General features: G+C 34.1%; 2 protein-coding genes across 3 annotated transcripts in view; both read left to right on the top strand.

Moving 5' to 3' along the window:
• LOC106876311 (Golgi integral membrane protein 4) overlaps positions 1-14,470 on the top strand; it is a 181,624-nt gene that overhangs the window by 117,234 nt on the left and 49,920 nt on the right. The gene's annotated exons all lie outside the window — the stretch shown is intronic.
• LOC106876348 (uncharacterized) overlaps positions 13,804-14,470 on the top strand; it is a 19,745-nt gene continuing 19,078 nt past the window's right edge. The window contains exon 1 of the mRNA XM_014924849.2: positions 13,804-14,155. Within this exon, the coding sequence (XP_014780335.1) occupies positions 13,835-14,155 (321 nt within the window). The 5' untranslated portion in view covers positions 13,804-13,834. The remainder of the gene's footprint in view (positions 14,156-14,470) is intronic.

The following is a 14,470-nucleotide window of genomic DNA, read 5'->3' as shown; positions in this document are numbered from 1 at the left end:
ATATTTCAGAGGGGCATGCAGGTTGACACAAATTCACTTCAAAGTTGGGGTTTGTCAAGGTTGGGGTTTTCTTTCTCATGCTCTTTTTTTGTATATTTTTTGTGGCATTTTTCTTTCTTTTTTTTTTTTTTTGTGGTGAGCTTATAATGGTTCAGTCTTATGTCATTTAGAATTATTTATTTTTTTCTTAATTTTTTCATATGTGAAAGGTAATTTTTGTTAGCTATAATAAAAAAGAAAGATAAAAGCTATATATCAATTAACGTTTAAATTGGGATATATAGATTGTTAAATAATCAACAAAAAGCTATAGCGAAACATTATTATTATCTATTATTGTTATTAAGACAGTAAGCTGGCAGAATTGTTAGCATGCCAGACAAAATGCATAGCAACATTTCGACCATCTCTACATTCTGAGTTCAAATTCCACTGATGTTTACTTTCCTTTCATACTTTCAGGGCTGATAAATTAATTACCAGTGAAAAACACTGGAGTTAATGTCATCAACTAGTCCCCTTCCCAAAAATTTCAGGCCTTGTGCCTTTAGTGGAAAGGATTGTTATTATTATTAAAGCAGAGAGCTGACAGAATTGTTAACACACCAGACAAAATGTTGAACAGCATTTTGTCTGTCTTTACAGCTTGAGTTCAAATTCCTTTCAAGGTCGATAAAATAAGTACCAATTGAGTGCTGGGGTTGATGTAATTGACTTATCTCCTCTCCCGACATCACTGGCCCTGTGTGAAAATTTGAAATATTATTATTGACATCTTAAGAATTCAGAAAATTAAAGAATGTGAAATAATTGTTTTTAAGAAGCAACCTTTGAGTTTTTCTATTAAAAGAGTGTTTTAAACCAATATTTAGAACTATTATTTATAGATTATCTGTTTCAAGATTTATTTGTCCTAAGAAAGAATTATTTCACATTCACTCAATGTTTCTAACTTCTTATGACATCAACAACATACAGTTCTCACTGGTAAACATAAAGTCTCTAAAATGATAAAGCAATTTGAATGATTGCTTTTGTTCAATAATAGAAAGCCTGTCATGTTTACAGGAGATTTGGGTTTGTCCCAAGGACAGCAGTCAACTTTTTCTATCCAAAGGGATTTTAGCCCAATATTTACATGCTGTTATTTATAGCTTTATTTGCTGTATGTATGTATGTATGTACGTATGTATGCTTGTGGGCTTGTTCATTTGTTTGTTTGTTGATTCATTCTCTTATGTTTTTAACTATCTGAAGTTTTCCTGCAAGGAAAGAGCTGGTTTCCTACAAAGACACAAAGCTCCATCATTGGAATATCAATAACAAAAGCAATGTCACATTTTGAACCTGAGAAAAGTCTTGCATATTTTTATTGTTCTGCTTACAATTGATTGTATTTGTAACATGGGTGTTAGCCGGTTGATTTCTTTTACTGAAAACCTTAGCTTTTCCAGGTCGAGTCACTCAGGTATTTATTGACAACACTGACGGTTTTGAAGCAGTGGTCCATTGTAACAGTCTTTCTCTTTGATTTTACAAAGACATTTTCACATGAGTGGTGCATATGTTCTCCATGACTGTACATGCTTTTTCTTGTCTGTCTCAAACAATGATATCCAGTCTGCAGTGTGTGTGTGTGTGTGTGTGTGTGTGTGTGTGTGTGAACAACTTTTCTCAATAGTGTTCAAGGCAGTCACTAACAAAACAACAAAAGTTTTTGAGTTAAGAGACTTCCTCATGTTTGTAAATATGTGGTTGAGTAGATGAGTTGGATTGAACTGCCGATGAATACACCTATTCACATAAGAATCTCACATAGAGAATCTTTGAAATATCTTTCGAATCTTCACTGTGTTGCTAATAGATTGGATTTGGAAAATCCATATCAGTTTCTTTTGCTTTCTCTTTGTGAATCTGAATATTTCTAGATTTTTGTGCAAATTTGTTGGTAAATAACTTAATGATTGTTTACAAAGGAGAATCTACAGTCAGGGTACAAGAAGTGCAAGTTCCACATTAATTTACCATAAATGTTTTTTTTTTCCCTGGACTTTTGATTGTACATTCACATTCACTATGCAAGTGTATATGTGTGTGCATGTATGCACGCATGCTGTTGTATGAATTACGTGAGACAAGAAGAGATGACTGAATACAAAGCAAATTGTAGTATGTGTTGTATATAATCTCCAGGACTGGTAGTTAATAAGGTTTTCACCAAGTGACCATATAATATCTCGGGAAAAGACATTAAGTAGCCATTTGATAAAGCTCAGTCTGAGTAATAACATTATTAGTCCTGAAGATCATTTTATATTTATCATCATCATTGTTATCATCGTTTAACTTCTGCTTTTCATGCTGGTATGGGTTGGACAGTTTGAGTAAGGACTGGCAAGCCAGGAGGCAGCACCAGGCTCCAATCTGATCTGGCAAGGTTTCTACAGCTGGATGCCTTTCCGAGAGTGCAAGTAGGTGCTTTTTACATACTACTGGCACAGGAGCCAGTCCAGCAGCACTGGCATTGACCATGCTCGAATGGTGCTTTTTACATGCCACCAGCACAGGTGCCAGTCAGGTGACACTAGAATCACCCACAACTATGATTTTGGTATATAAATAAAATTGTTGTATCTTGCTAGGGTCAGTATGCCAAGAATCTTTGAAACCAAATGCAAAAGCAATTTTGTGTGTATGTGTCAATGGTTGTGTTTATGGACCCCTGCATGTGCCATAGCTTAGCAATGTGTATGCTTACATAATACCCATTCAGCTATTTCCCCCTCCCTCCCTGTCTTCCCCCCTATTTTCACTTCCAGATTTAATTTGATAAAGATGGTGAATACTGATGTTTTCGAGCCAGCCATGGCAAACTTGGCCTCCAGTACAAAATGAAAGTGATGTAGTAATAAAGAAAGGAAACGTCTTTAGCAATCAACAATAATACTGCACACACACACACACACACACACACACACGCACACGCACACACACACAAGCTTGCCTTCTAGCCTTGAGGCCCTGGATTCAGTCCCACTGCATGGCACCTTGAAAAAGTGTGTTCTGCTTGGTTTTCTACTTGGTCCACCAAAGCCTTATTAATGGATTTGCTGGATGGAAACTGAAAGAATCCCATCATATGCATGTGTGTGTGTGTGTTACGGACAGTTTGTCTTGACCTCACATGGTAATTGTAAGCAAATGTTACTATCATAGAAGTGGTGTCCTTCATTTCCAATCTTCTGTAAAAGCATGTTGGGTCACAATGGCACTGAACTCAAAGCCATGTGATTCAGAAGCAACTGAATATCAAGTTTAATTTTTTCCTGACTTCAAATTTCTTCTTCTATGTCACTTCCATTTTGTGCAAGATGTCAAGACCTGTATTGGTCAACTTAAAAACAGATACAATTAAGCATCTTTACCGTTAACCTTTTAGCATTGAAATTACTCTGCCAAGCATAACGCTTATTCATTCATTCACATTGTTTTCAATTATTCATTGATTATTCTGTAGCTATGAGATTTCAGTGATCTGATTGTTTTATCTTTAGAATGACATTGTAGAGTAGGTGTGAGCGGCTGGATCTGGTTGGTTTGAACATAATACAGGTAGAATATTTGGGTAAGATATTAGCTGGTTTCAATGATCATGGGTTAATTCATTTTAGAAACTATTTCTCTCTCTCTCTCTCTCTCATTTTACAAACCAAAATTAATAGTTGTAAGCTTTTTATGTTCCAGCTATTCTCTACCATTATCTGTCAATTATGTAATTTTAATTAATCTAATTTGCATGTAATTATAGCATCCTAATAGGTAATATACCTGATGTACTAACACCAAAAGGTACTTGTTGCCATGATAACTTACATATTAAAAAATGTTATTTGATTATAAGTTTTTGTATTTTTTTTTACCTGTTTATTTATTTGTTTTCTCAATAAACCCTTCTTTTTCCCCCCATCCCTCTTAGGTCTACTCAATCAGTGCTGACCTAGGTTTTAACAACATCAACAACATTCCTTTTTCATCTTTGTTTATTCTTGAATTATCATTATTATTTTTATTATTATTATTATTATTATTTTTATTATTATTATTATTTTTATTATTATTATTATTATTATTATTATTATTACTACTACTACTACTACTACTACCATCATTATCATCATCATTAATTTTATTTAAGTGGCAAGCTGCCAGAACCATTAGTATGCTAGAAAAAATACTTAGCAACATTTCATCCAAAATGAAAACAGGGCAGACTACAGCTTTATTTGTTACTATGGAAACAGACACCAATGTGAGAATTATGGTCATGTGATGACATGATGGCTCTGCAGTTTCTTGCAGGTGGCTTTCAATTGGCTAAAATTATCCAAAGTTTGAAAATTTTTACAGCTATTAATTTTTTATTTATTAAGTTTTGAAAAAAATTAATTTCATTTTCATAATTAGCATATGAAACTAAATTGGTACAACCAGTAAAAACAAAATGTGTGTACTACATTGTATGAAATGGGATTGGTTTTAGAATGTACCCTAATATCAAAAACCAAGCTAACTCAGTTCCCATCTCTCAAATACTCGTGCATGGGCCCAAGTATACTCAATTCCTGTGCAATAAGGGTTAATAGTCCCTTACTGTATTATTGATATGTATATTATTGATCCAAAATTATTGAAAGGCAAGAATCATTGCTAGCAGAATTCAAACTCAGAATTCTGTAACTGATGCAAACTGAATGATAATCAGGGTATCAGTAGTCTAATTAATACATTAATGAAGGTAAAAATGTATTATTTAGTTAATAATTTAAATTAGTTACATATTATTATAAGTAGTTGATATTTTTGATGGGTGAGAATTTTTGAAGGTTTTGATTTTTTGCTTTTTATTTTTGTTTTTCCAGTTTTCTATTGTGAACTTTTTAATTTATTTAACTGATATGATTAAATTTTAAAAAAAGAAAGAAAACAAGAACTAACTGAAATATCGTTTATTGCTTTGAATTTTATTTCAGTTTAAATTTCAATTCCATTAAAAAAAAAATGTATTCAATTAAATTTCTTCCCATCCTCCTCCTGAACGATTTGACTTGATGAAAATTCTTCCAGTTTTATTAATTTGAAGCTTTAAATAAAAATTAAAAAAAGTGGAAAAGAATAACTCTAGAGGTAAAAAAAAAAATTGATGCAGGAATTTGCTTTGAGGGACTATGTTTCGGGATGCATGTCAACTAGTTTGATTGCATGTTGTTTTATCTGGTTTATATAGTGGTTTCACTATCACATCATTGTTGTATAATGTGAACACATACACAGAAACTAGTCAATATAGCCTTATTGTGAATGATTCTTAATGGTATTAAGAATCACAGGTGGCATAATTATTTGTATACCTTCATTGAAATATATTTTATTGTATGTCTCTGAAATCAAGAATCTAGCTCAATGATCACATTATCCCACTCTAGGACCACTAATGAACACCAAGTTTATTGTAGTCCTGCTCTTCTTCTTCTTCTTCTTCTTCTTGTGTGTTTGTATGTCTACACATGCACACATATATGTGTATATACTGTGGATTCTACTGTCATAGATGACAGATGACGGCTCTGCAGTTTCTTGCAGAAAAACTGGCAGTTTGGTTTGTTTATGGCAGTGAAATGTTTATCGTGATATACATTGGCTCATTCTCTCCATCAAATTGACATTGCCTGTACTGGTGCACTGTGGGCCACACAGCAAATGTTGAAGTGATTACAGAGTAATGTGAAATGAAATGTTTACATCATGTGCTCCCTACATATGTTTTGCTATTTTGATTATTTGCATCTTCTTGCAATGGGTGTTTACAGTACAATTGGATACTGAACCACAGTGCACATGTGTGTGTGTATATGTGTCTGTGTTAAATTTCTGTCTTGTAACATAGTTGTTCAACAAGCAGAGATTGATAAAATAAGTACCAAACTTAAAAATAATACTGGACTTGATGTGATCAACTGAACTGTTGGAGGTGGTTCCCCCAACATGACTGCAGACCAATAGCTGAAACATTAAAAGAATATACATGCATGCATGCATGCATAGGTACAGTTTAATGTTTTGTAACAGCTGATGAATAGCCAGCATTTATCTCATCTAAGGAAGAATACTGTCTCACATATTAAACATATAATACAACGTATCCTATAGAGTACTATGCCTGCTGATTCTGTATGTTCAGCCTTGTCAGAAAGGCCATGTCCTTACAGGTATCTGATAAATTTGTTCAGTGGTGGTGATAAAAAACTTGGATAACAGATGCAGGGTAGACCTGTTATTTCTTTATTTTGTGATAATGTTTTTTTGTGACAATGTACTTGTGATATCTCCATCACAAACACAACCATTCCCTGCATGAGTCATCTTTCCTTTGGTACTGTAAATCATTTTTGTATTTGGATATCTTTGCACCACTACTTAGCCAGTAATAACTCTATGGTGTGCACATTTATTTTTTCTTTCTTTTGTGTATTAGACTTGTCACCAGTGTAAGATAGAAAAAACATTTGTTTTCAGCTAAAATCACTTTTATTGTTTCCATTTGTTCATTCTTTGTGTTGGGAAAGTTTTCCTGTTCTTCTGACTTTCAAGAAAAGAGCAAGCTTATGTTTCAAAAATTTGATAATGAAAACAACTGCATACAATCGAAACGTTTTCAAAGTAATAGAAATTATTTTAATGTGAAAAAGAGAAGTTTTTGATTTTAGGCAGAACTTTTTGCCAACAGAGTCCTGCCTAAAACATCATACTTTACTCTTCTTCATCATGGCAAAATAATTTATTCGTCTTCGTAAACTTTTTATGTCCAATAATTGTCAACACAGATCATCACTAGTTTTATCATATTCTATTGTTTAACTTTGCATATAATTAAGTTGATATAAAATTTGCAGTTTTGTTACTCATTGTAATAAATGCTTGTTAATGGAAAAAAATGTCAGAAATAGTTGCATGACTAACTTAAGAAAAAAAAAAACTATAATTGATAATTATTGCCATCATTTTAATATATATGATTGCTTTAATTTTCCTGTTATTGTTGTTGTTTTTTCCCTCCCCTGATATCTAAATTAAGTCTGTACCATTGTATTTCCATATTCTTTAATCTCTGACATTTTACTTGTAAAAGTCTAATATATCAGTTTTGATCTAACAATTTCTTCCTCGGTTTTACTTCATTCCATTACTTTTCCACACCACTTTTTCCTCCCAGGTTGTATTAACTCGCTTCATATTTTATACCTCATTGCTTGTTCAACTCCCCACCACATATTGCACCTGCAACAAACCATTTTCAACTTGTCCTTCTTCAGTATTTATTAATCCTCTGAATTTACCGACACCCCTCCCCTTTCTTTGCTTTATACTATACATGCTTCATATAAATCTTGGCCAATTTACATCTATACTTTTTTGTTGGTTTTTATCTCCAATCTTTATCAAGTGTCTTATTTCTGGATATGTGCAAGGTATCAGGTTAATTGTAACAAAGTTCTCATTTTCAATATCACTGACATTTTTCTTCTCGTATCAAACATTTAACATTGTGCAATCACTAGCTCCACCTCTGACATCAAATATGAAATAAGCAATGTTATGTGCCTCATCCAGACACACACCACAATGGCTGTTACAAAGAAAGTCTGAATTCCTGGCCACTTGATCAAAAGGCAATTAGACTTCAGTCTGTTAAATGTAACTTAACCATTCCTTTAAACAAGATATGATTAAGTTACAAGCTGCAGAGAAACTAAAGTGAGGGAGAGCTGCATGGAAAGCAAGGGCCCTGCAAGGTCCTGATTCTCCTATTACATATCTGCCACTGTAACCATGGATTTTATGCCAATATTGGCTTAATAAGTCACCTCAGGATCCACAAAGGGTAAAGCTGTTCATCTTGTTGTCTTCAGGAACATGAAGGACAAACGTCACATGATGCATTTAGTCTTTGCTTTTTACTTTTATTAGTTTCAGTCATTGAAGTAGATACAGGGATTTTGAATTTTCATTAGTGAGCAGATATTTGAATTTCATGTAACCAGTATGTTCACATCTGCTTCTCAAAAGAAGGCTTCCTCAACCACGAGTATGGTCATGTAGCCCCTCACTATACCAATGTGATTTCCAGCATGTTCTCTCATACACCTTATGTATCAGCCTTCTTTTTGTTACAGACAGCTACTGTCATACTCATCATCATTTAGCATCCATATTCCATGCTGGCATGGGTCGGAGGATTTGACAGGATTTGACTGGTCAGAGGACAGTGTTGAGCTCCAGTGTCTGTTTTTACATGGTTTCTGTAGCTGGATACCTTTCCTAATGCCAGACACTCTACAGAGTGCGCTGGGTGCTTTTCCATGTCATTGGCTCTAGTGGGGTCCTCAAATAGCTTGCAAGACAAGACCCCTTGATAGAGGGTTGGGTGTAGCATAAGGGTATATACATATATACACGCACACACACATACATATATCTACATATACACACATTGCCTCTTTGTATGTGTATCTATAACAAACAGGATTTAAACTCATGATCACATGAACTGTTGGTCTAATCAGTAATTAATTACAACTTAATTGTATCTATGTACAAGATCCTTGTTGTCATAAGAAGTGGTCTTGTAGAAAGAAATTATTGCCAATAATCATTCAAGCTACTTGTCAGTCTATATTTCATACGATGGACAATGATTATCAGTGAATGACATAAGTAGATATTCAAATTGTTGATTTTCTTGTTGAGGAGAGCTGTGACTCATTGATGATACTTCAGCAGCTAAACCAAAACAACGTGCTTCTTAAACAACCTATTAATGATTTTTTTTAAGGGTAAAATCTATTATACTGTGGCCCAAATTCCTTTTGGTTCAAACATAATCTTGAATATTTTGAATTGAACACTAACTTGTTGCAGCATTGATTTTGGGAGTCTCAAATTTACCTAGCTTTCATATGACACTATTCATTATCAGTTTAAGATCTTGTTTTTTTGTTTTGTTTGTTTTGAAAGAAAACTTTGGGGGACTATGGCTTAGGCATGTCTAACTCATTGCAACAAAATGTTTCTTTTTATTGATCATATTTAATGAATGATTTAAAAGTGTTCAATGGCATGCAAGAAATACTTAAGGAAGTCAAAAAGATCTGAAGAGTAATACGATGAAATTTCAATACATTAAGATGAGTTCAATATGTTTCGAAGAACCATAATTGATTATGATAAATAGTGAGGGTAAAACACTATAGATTATACAATAAGACTTGCATGCTGTGAAGTAATAATAATAATGACAATAATAATGATGATGATGATAATTTCTTTTATAATAATAATAATAATAATAATATATTAAGAGTAGATCAATAACAGATCAACATGATTTTCATATAAAGAACAGTGCAGCATTTTGAAGCATCATCATTATCGTCGTCATTTAACAAAATAGTTTATTGATGTAAAGTGGCCAAGAAAATATGGTGTATTGGAATGGAATTATAGGTTTCCCACAACTGTGCTTCCTTCATATTACTAACATTGCTGCTTCTCAAAGACTGAGTTTTCATTCCTCAAGCCAGGAAATACTGAAGTCATTGACAAGTGATAAACCTATCAAAAGTAGAAATACATCTTACTCTAGTCTAGAGTAGTTGCTCAAATACCCAGGGTACATCAGACATATGCGCATGCACACATATACACACACGCACACACACACACAAACACACAAACATATCTATACACTATGGGTTCCATTCATTTTTTTGTTTACCAAATTCACTCACAAGGCTTTGGTCAGCCTGAAGTTATAGTAGAAAACACTTACCCAAGATGTCATGCAGCAGGATTGAACCTGGAACCATGTGGTTAGGAAGCAAGCTTCTTACCATACAGCTACATCTCTGCTTTATGTGAAAAGTTTTAAAAGAAGTTACTAATGAAAATGAGGCCTTACATAATGTAATATTGGACCTTGGTGCATCATCTGTCAGGTTTCCGTTCACCTATAACACAATAACCTTTTCAATGTGTTTAATATATCATGTGTTGCACCTAGTTTACAGCTTTACATATTTTATTTCTGAGAAGCTTCTCAACCATACCTCTAAAACTCAGCCCCCTCCCCAGTCATAACACCCATTCAGGGAAGCTGTCACCAGGTTTAGAAGAACCACTATTCTTGATCATATATCCATATAGAAAAAAGGTCACCTTCACCATAACCAAATTTTCAATCACCATTATCATCAAGAACTCTCTCTCTCTCTCTTTCTCTCTCTCTCTCTCTCTCTCTTTCTCTCTCTCTCTCTTTCTCTCTCTCTCTCTCTCTCTCTCTCTCTCTCTCTCTCTCTCTCTCTCTCTCTCTCTCTCTCTCTCTCTCTCTCTCTCTCTCTCTCTCTTTAGTAAAATTCTTCTGATTTCAGTCTCCTCCTCTTCTTTTACTGTTGTGTCTTCCACAACCCCTTCTCTTCTAAAGTTGTTTGTCTAAAATGCACTTTGCGCACCCCTCCTACCTCCTGCTATCACTCACTCCTCTCATCCTAAACCCGTAATAAAGAATACTTTCCTCAGTGTTTTCGCCTCTGGATTCTAATTCATTCAGAATTCCTTTTTCCCCTCTGGTGCTTCCCTCTGTTTTCTCATTTTTTTTACTTTTACTTCCAGTGTCTCTTTATCTTTGTGTCCATCATTTTCCTACCACCACAGTATACTATATCCATTCCTTCCTCTCCATATTTTCATCCTTCTAATAATCTATTCCTGTTCATTTCTTCATGTCTTTCCTGCTGTTATTGACCTGCTATAGTTTAAGCAAAACAGCATTAACAGCACCAATCTCTCCTATTTCAGAAGGTCTGTAGAGGGGCATGGACACTGCCCTTTCCTCCAGTCTCAGGAGGTTAAAAAAAAGAAAAATGATAAAATGACCAGTAGCCATGCTAACCTCACTTTCTTAATTTTTTACTGGGTTTGAAGGAAGAGGAAGTAGCATTGACCTTTGTAGATCCTCCGAAACTGGTAAACCTGACACTGCTTATGTTCCTTTATTGGAACTGCTGCAAGCTGATACCTGCATGAAAGACATGAATAAATAGACAAAATTCCAGAGGGATGATGTTCTTGGTAGGAAGGTGTCTTGGCATATTGGTTAACGCAGGGCCAAAGATTGGAGTAGGGTGTATGCAACATGGGCAACAAAAGGTGAAAATACAGTGTTTCTGAATGTGGAGGTATAAGACCAATCACCTCTGAGAGAGGAACAAAGGTTATTATACTAGGAAGAGATATAAGTTAGAGAGGACTCAGAACTATATTGCCCCATCTGCTAATTTACAGTTTTGTGTCAACTGAGAAATTGATATTCCTATATAAACTCATACAAGATTGCAAGCTATCAGACAAAATGCTTAGTGGTGCATCTTCCGGCTCATTATGTTTTGAGCTCAAATTCTGCCATGGTCGATTTTGCCTTTCATACTTTCAGGGTTGATAAAGGGTCAATCTAATCGTCTTTCCTTTCCTATCAAAATCTGAAAGGCTTATAACCACATGGATTATGAGTTCATATCTGTCATAGATATTTCATTGTGTCTTTGAAAGATTTCCCAATACCAAATCATCTCAACTTCAAGAAATATCTTCTGCAGTGAACAGGCATTCTATCCTGAAGAAAAGATGTATATTTTCTTATCGGCCATCCACTTAATGTATTTGAATTGCAAGCAGTCACTATCTTCATCTGCCAACTAAAACTTATCTCTCACCACTCTTAAGTGACTTGTGGAAACCTTTAGCATTGCCATTTATGGAATGGCATCTATGATTGTCCTTTTTTCGCTTGTGGAAGTGTTTGTGTAGTCTCTTGATCTGTTAGAAATCACTGCCACAATCTCTCTTGTATTTCATCCCACTGTCTTAAAAACAAGTGAAGGACTTATTGGATATGTACTTCTAGAGTAACACAATATTTTGAATAAAAGACTGCATGATCATGGCTGGAGTGCTTTTAATCATAGTTCTGTCTAATCAGAGGTGATCTGGACCAAAGCAATAATAATAACAACTTGTGTACTTTGAAACTAGTGAGGGATACCTTATGTGGTCATTGGGTTTGCTATAAATAGCGGTCAAATCTCTCCCTAATCACATTCTGCCAGCTTAAAAAAAGAAAAGGAGTAAGAGAGGGAAGAATGATCATTGTTCAAAGGTTTTCTTGTGAGTGTTGATCTGGTGTTAAACAAAACTATACAAATATTATATTAAATAAAGCAGTGTTTCTCATAAGGGGTTCGTATGGAGATTGAAAGGCAGGAGGGGCAAACAAATTGGTCTCTGACACTTTAAGCTTGTCCAACACCATGATGAACAAGGAGAATTATATGAATGCAATGCCTTTTTGGGGATCTCATTAATATAGACAATGGGAGCAAAAAGTAAAAAGAAAAAAAAGGATTCACTAATGTTTGCTAAAAGCAGGGCTAATATTTGTCAGTTTTTGGCTCATTTTTAACCCTTTAGCATGCATATTATTCTGTCAAATGTAAAGCTTATTTATTCACATATTTTAAATTAATCAGGCATTATCTCATAGCTTTGGCATTTCAATAATGTGCTTATATATTTTTAGAATGAATATATATGGTAATATATGACCAGTTTAGATATAAAATAGGTAGAATATCTGGGATGGATATGGCCAGTTTAGGGTTAAATTTGAAGTTTAAGGTTGAAGTTTCTTTTCTTCACTTCACTTACACTATAAAACTTAAAGTTTTTGAGAAAGGCATGAATGCTACACGGCTTCATTCTACTTAGTTTTAGTCGTGTCAACTTAGAATCAACTTAATCCTTTTGATACCAATCCACCTGAGATCATTCCTGATTCTGTGATACAAACTTCCCATTTTAAAGTGATCAAAATTAAAACCTTCCTTCAAAATTTCATGTAAATTTATGCTCCAAAGGCCATCATCAAAATTCACTGAAACGAATGCAATGTATTTCAGCAGAAATATAGTAACAGAAGAGTTAAGTAAACAAAAAAAAGAATTGGGACATCTTTAACCCCTTTAGCATTTAAACTGGTCATATCCAGCCCAAACATTCTACATTTTGTGTTCAAACCAGCTAGATCTGGTCTCTCACACTTACCCAACAATATCATTCTAAATATATACGATCACATCATTGAAATCTTGAAGTTATGAGATAATGCATAATTAAATCAAAACAATGTGAGTAAATAAGCATTACATCTGACAGAGTAATCTGAATGATAAAGGGTGAATTGGTTTCTTTTCTTTTATTGATATTCATGATATGGCACCATCTTCCGTAGTTCTAATCAGTTGTATTGACCTCAGTATTTTGTAAATTTATCCTAACAGGATTTGAATTTGGAGCATAAAGGATCATAACAAACAGTGACACAGGTAGCATGGTCTCTTGGTACCTCAGATGTTAAGTCATTCTGTGGCACCTTCTCACATTGGTCAACAGACACATGAGGGGCCAAAGGACATTCTGCTTCCCTTCACATCTACACTGGGTAGTGGACTTATTGCTTTCCCTTATTTTTTTGCCTTTACCTTTTCTTCTTATTTAGTTTCTAGTTTCTTTTTGTTTCTTTATTTTCTTTTTTGTCTTCAAGTACACATATTGTGATTTCATTCAGAACTTGTCTTATTCTCTGCTTTTTTTTTTTTTTTTTTTTTTTTTTTTTTTTTTTGCTTTTCGTTTTCTTTTTTTTTTTCTTTCTTATTTTCTACCAAACATGACCTACAGACATTGGATGTTCTTTCAGAATCAGAACAACATACTGGGCACTCTAAAAGCCGCCAACGCCATTGTGAACTTAGCGCCTGCAGCTAACGACGACAGAAACAACCAACAGAATGTATTAATGCCACCTAAAGAGGTTGCCATGGCAGCGTTTGTTGGGTCTAACAAAATCCAGAGTGTCGCCCCTGCTCTACCAGCTAATATTGTGCATGAAAGTAACAAAGAAATACCGAATGCGGAGGGAGTAAACAGTAATAGCCTGAAGAACATTAACAGCAGTAACAATATTGATAAGGATAATAATGCTCATCATGTAATTCTTTAACTTAACTTTATGAAAATTAAGTATTTTATGTGGGTGTGCGTCTGTTAGTGTGTGTCTGTCAGTGTGTGTGTGTGTGTGTGTTTGTGTGTGAAGACACTCACACACACCCTCTTCCATCAGTTTCAACCAATCAGCAGTGTGCATCCTGAGAAAGTGCCATATATATATATATGATATATATATATATATATGATATATATATATATATATGATATATATATATATATATGATATATATATATATATGATATATATATATATATATGATATATATATATATATGATATATATATATATATATGA

The sequence above is a fragment of the Octopus bimaculoides genome, chromosome 12, assembly GCF_001194135.2.
Source record: "Octopus bimaculoides isolate UCB-OBI-ISO-001 chromosome 12, ASM119413v2, whole genome shotgun sequence".
NCBI classification, from domain to species: domain Eukaryota; kingdom Metazoa; phylum Mollusca; class Cephalopoda; order Octopoda; family Octopodidae; genus Octopus; species Octopus bimaculoides.
This window is presented reverse-complemented; position numbering and strand designations above follow the sequence as displayed.